General features: G+C 47.9%; 1 protein-coding gene across 1 annotated transcript; it reads right to left on the bottom strand.

The window, feature by feature from the left end:
* Positions 1 to 456: 456 nt before the first annotated feature.
* On the bottom strand, positions 457 to 3,430 carry LOC122023283 (glycosyl hydrolase 5 family protein-like). Its single transcript, XM_042581345.1, has 3 exons — positions 3,086 to 3,430; positions 1,756 to 2,961; positions 457 to 624 (listed from the first exon to the last, which is right to left on the bottom strand). The coding sequence occupies exons 1-3, from the start codon at positions 3,323 to 3,325 to the stop codon at positions 457 to 459; spliced, it is 1,614 nt and encodes a 537-aa protein (XP_042437279.1). The 5' UTR covers positions 3,326 to 3,430.
* Between the last annotated feature and the right edge of the window lie 2,112 nt (positions 3,431 to 5,542).

Raw genomic sequence — 5,542 nt, 5'->3', positions numbered from 1 at the left:
TTAGCATGGAACTAGGAAGTTCGAACGTAGTAAATTTACGAAAACCATAACTTTTGACTCAGATATCGGAATGAGGTGATCTTGGATGCTAAACGAAGATCATTTCAAGCTCTATATAATTTTCTGCTTGCCAATTGATTGGGGGGTTTAATTAATCAACCAATCGATTGGTTGATGTAATTTTGTGTAGAAACCTTCTTGATCGATTGGGTAATCGATCAAGACTTTCCCAATCAATTGGTCAATCGATTGAGAAAGTTTCTGAGCGAATAGTGAGCTTATGAATTGATCGATTGAAACTTCCAATAGATCAGTCGATCGATTGGGAAGTTGGAAATTGCGTGATAGAGGCTAAATCGATCGGGCAATCGATTCAGGTGTTTTCTAGAGAGCACAGAGGCACTTTGAATCGATCAACCGATCGATTCAAAGCCTCCCCAATCGATTGAGAGTCATTCAATCAATTGGGATATGACCGTTGCATAGGTTATAGCCGTTGGTGAGCGTCTTCTTCGCGCATTCCTCTCCAGCGACTACAGTGTGATCTACAACGGCGATCTCAGCGAGCTTCTCCACATTTTCACTGTCAGTTCTTGAAGGCTCTTGGAGACAAGTGTAGTCACACTTCCACGGTTCAAGAGGCAACAACAAGCAATGAGTAAGCAAGAAGAAAGAGTTTTCATTTGTATCTTTTGTATTTTCTTCTTGTGGGTGTTGTATTTTATTGTGTGAGTTTGTACGAGGCTTCTCCGCCTCCGGCTGCGACCGAGGAGTGTTTTTATTAGTGGAGAGCATGTCGTGTGTGGATCCTTGGATTAGTCACCTCTTCTTGAGGTGGATACCAAGTAAATCCTTAGTGTTAGTGTTGTGAGTGAATTTCTTGTTGTTTATTCTGCTGCATATCATCGAAGAAGCACATCAACAAGCACGAAGAGCTATTTGCTATGATTGATCTCTAGTGCTTATATTCAGTCATTTTGGGTTCGATATCTTTTATTACTTGACAATAACTGTGCACTTGCAAATTGTACACATCTTTATACATGTTTAAACGGTCAGATCTGATGTGACAATTGATTGGTGAGTAAGGTCAATCGATTGGTAGGTGGAAAATATCCCAAACAGTAACCGTATAAGAGGGTTTCATTTGAAGGAAGAAGTCGCTAGTTCTTGGAGATTTTGAGACAAAGTACTAGTGCATTTTAAGATCAACAAAAGATATTTCCAAGTAACAAGAAAAGCATATAAATTAAGTTTCTCATTGTAAAGTCATTTTCGATTTCATTTGTCATTGTATTCGTTTTCATTTGTCTTTGTATTCGTTTTCTTGTTGCGTTCTTGTGAGAACATATGGTAAGAGACTTCTCTACCGCCGAAAGGTATTTAAAAAGTTCATAGTGGAGGGAGATCACTATGAGCAAGTCTTGGATTAGTAAGCTAAGAGGTGGATATCAAGTAAATCTTAAAGTTGTGCATGCGCTATCGGTATTGATTCAAATTTCACTGTACATTTAATCAATGAGCACGAGATCAAGACAAGAATCGATCGGAGCTATTCATCCCCTTTAGCTCGCACGGATCCCAATTTTTTCATGGGATGAAAGTGATATTTGAGGGATGAAAATGAGATAATGATGTTGGTGTTTTAGTAAATTATAAATCTTAATATTACATTAAAAAGCTTCGTATAATAGAAATGGCACAATTTTGCAATCAGGATCTCCACATTGATTGGGCATTGATCAATTAACTAACAAGTCTGGTGGAGGTGACCAACTTAAACCACTGGCCCTCGGGGTCACACCTCGCGTCCCCACCCAAGCACCGGCAAGGATTCGTGATCAAGCTCCTGCCGTCGCCGCCAACATCCAAGCACACAGTCGCATTGCCGCCGGCAACTTTGGTCGACACGTGCATGTGGGAGGAGGACAAAAGCGCCCACTTGGAGCTCGTCACACGGTCGCATTCTGCCAGCGCGACGGGCATTCCGACCCCGACGGCGGTGATGCAGGAAGGCGTTGAACCTGTAGTGTTCAGTGACAAAGTTTTGTGGTGACCGTAGCTCCACATTTGGCTGCAAGGGCCTACTGCAAGCGTGAGCCGTCGAGAGGAGTCGAGTGTGACGCAGTGACCAGTCAAGGGATGGAAGATAATCTTGTAGGGTGGAACATCAGAGAAACCTGGACCTCGAAAAGGTTGCTGTATGGATTGGACCCTCTGCAACTGGGTTGGGTTCCGAACTGTAGTCCAGTTCAATGAGAGAACGCCATACACCTCCTCCAACTCCACGACGCCTTCCCTGAGATAATAACTCCCTTGCAACGTCCACAGTGACCAATCCAAATCCTTGTCTGCGGCATATGCCATGGCGCAGCTGAAATATCGGTTGTCCTCCACATTCACTCCCCTCTGGTCCATCCCAAACTCACTAAGGAACAGAGGAAACTTGCGTTGGAGCAGGAAGCCGGCCTTGTTGGTGACGCTGCCGGAGATGCTCCCACAGACGTCGTTCGGGTTGCCGTTACGCCACGCCTCGCTGTCGGAGAAGGAGTACCAGTGCACCTCGAACACGAGTTTGCGCTTCCTAGAAAAGCTCACATTCAGTTGCCTCGTGGACAGAAAGCTTAGATCGTTGTCAAAGCTAAGGCCGGAGAGGATGACGAGCACGTCCTTGTTAGCCGCATGCACTGCCTCGGCTCCCATTGCCATGTACTTAAACCAATCTTCCACGTTTTGTCTCGGTCCTCTCAGCTCGTTCCTCAAGCTCATCCCGATCACGTTCTTATGCGATCTGAATAGAGTGGCCATGTAGTTTAGGCCTTCCGCCCACATGTTCGGGTCGAAGTAGGTGTCTCCGAAGAAGCCATTACCGTCGGTTCTGCTGCAGCACCACCCTGGCTTGCTTATGTGGTTGTCCAATATCACCATCACATTGTTGTCTCCAAGATTTGAAACTACAGCCTGCATTATTATCATTGCATTTTTTTCTCCATTATATATATTAGCTACCGGAGTCTGATTTAATATATATGATATGTATAATTTGAAGGAAACAGATCGCGCGAGGAGATAACTGATTGGTCACCTGATAAGCTTCGATGAGAGGGAGGTCGATGAGAGCTGGATTGTGGCGTTCGATTAATGAGACATCGGTGAAATTCAGGGCGCTGAGTCGCTCGAAGGACTGTCGGACGGTGAGGCTGGCGAGGGAGTCGTTAGTAGCGAGGAACGTCGGCCAGGTGAGTCGGACGCAGTTGAACCCCATAGTTCCTATCGCCTTGGATATCTCGTCCAGCGGCCGCTTCGACAGCCCCTCCGCCACCATCGGCTCCAGGTGAGACGGCCAGTTCACGCATGCCAGCTTCACACGCTCGCCGGACCCGGCGTCCACGATCCACCGCTTCGACGTCGACAGCGGAGATGTCGTCGCCGCCGCTGCTTCCGCAACGAAACAAAGAAGCAGAGAAATAAGAAGTAATATTGATGACTCCATTTTCCGATTGTCTCGTGGTTCATCAGTAGCTTCATCTTTGCCTCTATTTATACATAGACATGCATTGAGAGATTGAAGATAAATATTTAAATCTAAAAATCTAAAAACGACAAGGGTTAACTAATTAAGAACAGTTAGTTAAGACTATAGTTATTTGTGGCATGTTAAGGATTGGTGTTGCTACATCAATTTTTTTTTTAAGTCGAAAATTAGCTTATTGTCTATTATTGAGAGCTGATTTTTTTTTTTTTTTTTTTTTGCCCTTCTTTCAAATGTTATCATTCCACCGCTACGCCGGAAGAGAAAACAATGTACCCAAAGATCGAAAGGAATTCATTTTTTTTTAAATCATTAAAGGAGTGTCTTATTATGTCTTATCATCAAGTTACATTGATGCAGATATGTCTCGTGTTGGCCTAGGGACGGGTTGGCGAGGACGTTGGGAGCGAGCGAATCGCATTTTGCTACATCGATGCAGATATATCTGAGGGAGGGACTCTCGAAAATTAGGAGAAAAGAAAAAAGTATTTTTGATCATTTTATATTGGGTTTGGGGGCAACCTTGCCATCGCTTTTGGCAGAGATCTGGTAGCCGGAGACGGCGAGCTCGACGAGCCACATGTTGGGAACCATCTGCCAGACCACGAAGCAGCCTTTGCGGTGGTGGCCCTTGGAGGCGACGCCGGGAGTGCCGGGCCGTGCTCGTGGACCATCTCCATCCACACACGCCCGGAGGCGTACATGCTCTTCGCCGTCCTGCCCCGCTTCGCGCACCCCATCGTCGCTCAGAATTGCTAGATTATGTATTGCACCGACGACGCCACCACCTTAAGTATGCTTCGGCCAGCAAGTCTTTGTGGTATTTGGTGAAATTAATTGAGGGGAGACGTTGTTTTGCCCTGGGGCTGCCTCCCTTCATAGGGAAGGCAGACACGCAAATAAGAGAAAAGCTCAAGAGTCCGTTGAAAGATCCCGTGTGTCGATACTCATGAATAGGATTCATAGTGATCCTCGCCGGAGATCTCATACGCCTCTCCCTCTCTCTCACTGCTTCATATTTTGGGGTCTCCACCACCTCTCGCACAGGAGGAGAAGGCACTCACGCTGCCGATGCTGTCGAGATCGTCAAAGCACGCCCCATCCTCCTCCTTCACTAGCCGCCACTACCGTTGGTCAAGGATGCATGGGACAGTCGTTGCCTCCTCCCTTCTCCGGATTTGACGTCGTCGAGGAGCATCACCGTTGCAGCCGCTGCCTCCAGCGGCTGTCGCCGCCTCCAGTGGTCGTCGTGATCACCGGCTCCAGCGGCCGCTGGGGGCGGCGAAGGCCCCAAACAACCTTCGCCGCCTCCAGTCGCCGCTGCCTCTAGTCGCCGCCCCAAACGACCACCACCGCCTCCAATCGCCGCCCCCAACAACCACCGCCGCCTCCAGTCGTTGCCCCAAATGATCACCGTCGACGCCTCCAGTTGCCGCCCCCAGCGATCATCGTCGCCGCTACCGCGGCAGCGGTCACCACCGCCGCCGCCTCCAGCGGCTGTCGTTGCCGCCTCTAGCGTTTGTCATTGCCTCCTCATCCACAACTTTCGCCCTCTGGGCAACCGTCGCCTGAGTTCTTAGACTTCGTATTATTTCTCTGTTTTGGCCTATGAGTCGATAGGGTGTTCAGCCTGTGAGCCGATATGGTGTTCGGCCTGCGAGTCGATATGATTCCGGCCTTCGAGTCATTGATATGTTCCCTCTCCTTGGCTCCGTGGGACCTCCAACTTGTATTACCTCCAGTTCCGCGTCAATTCAGTTCTCCATCTAGTACGATCCTTCGAGCTATAGAAAGTCTCGCCCCCGCGGCCCAAGGTACAGGGAGGTTACCGCTCTCCTTTTTACATATGACATTTCTATTCGTCATCATATTTTATATCGAAGGAGGCTAACCTAAGACAGCTTATCATCTCTGTCCGTTGCTATGGGCTGAGTGTTACGATCAGTTCATCGGTCTACTAGAGGGCGCCTCCCCCCCGGGGCTAGGGTATGTCACTGTACTCATTCTTTA

This window comes from Zingiber officinale, chromosome 9B (genome assembly GCF_018446385.1).
Source record: "Zingiber officinale cultivar Zhangliang chromosome 9B, Zo_v1.1, whole genome shotgun sequence".
Taxonomy (NCBI): domain Eukaryota; kingdom Viridiplantae; phylum Streptophyta; class Magnoliopsida; order Zingiberales; family Zingiberaceae; genus Zingiber; species Zingiber officinale.
This window is presented reverse-complemented; position numbering and strand designations above follow the sequence as displayed.

Excerpts from the sequence above, each read along its gene's own strand:
- LOC122023283 (XM_042581345.1), bottom strand. The coding sequence starts at position 3,325 with ATGGTGGCGGAGGGGCTGTCGAAGCGGCCGCTGGACGAGATATCCAAG. Across the intron at positions 2,962-3,085 it reads CTCTCATCGAAGCTTATCAG|GCTGTAGTTTCAAATCTTGG; the intron begins GTGACCAATCAG and ends ATAATAATGCAG. Across the intron at positions 625-1,755 it reads TGGTCACCTCCACCAGACTT|TGTGACTACACTTGTCTCCA; the intron begins GTTAGTTAATTG and ends GAACCGTGGAAG.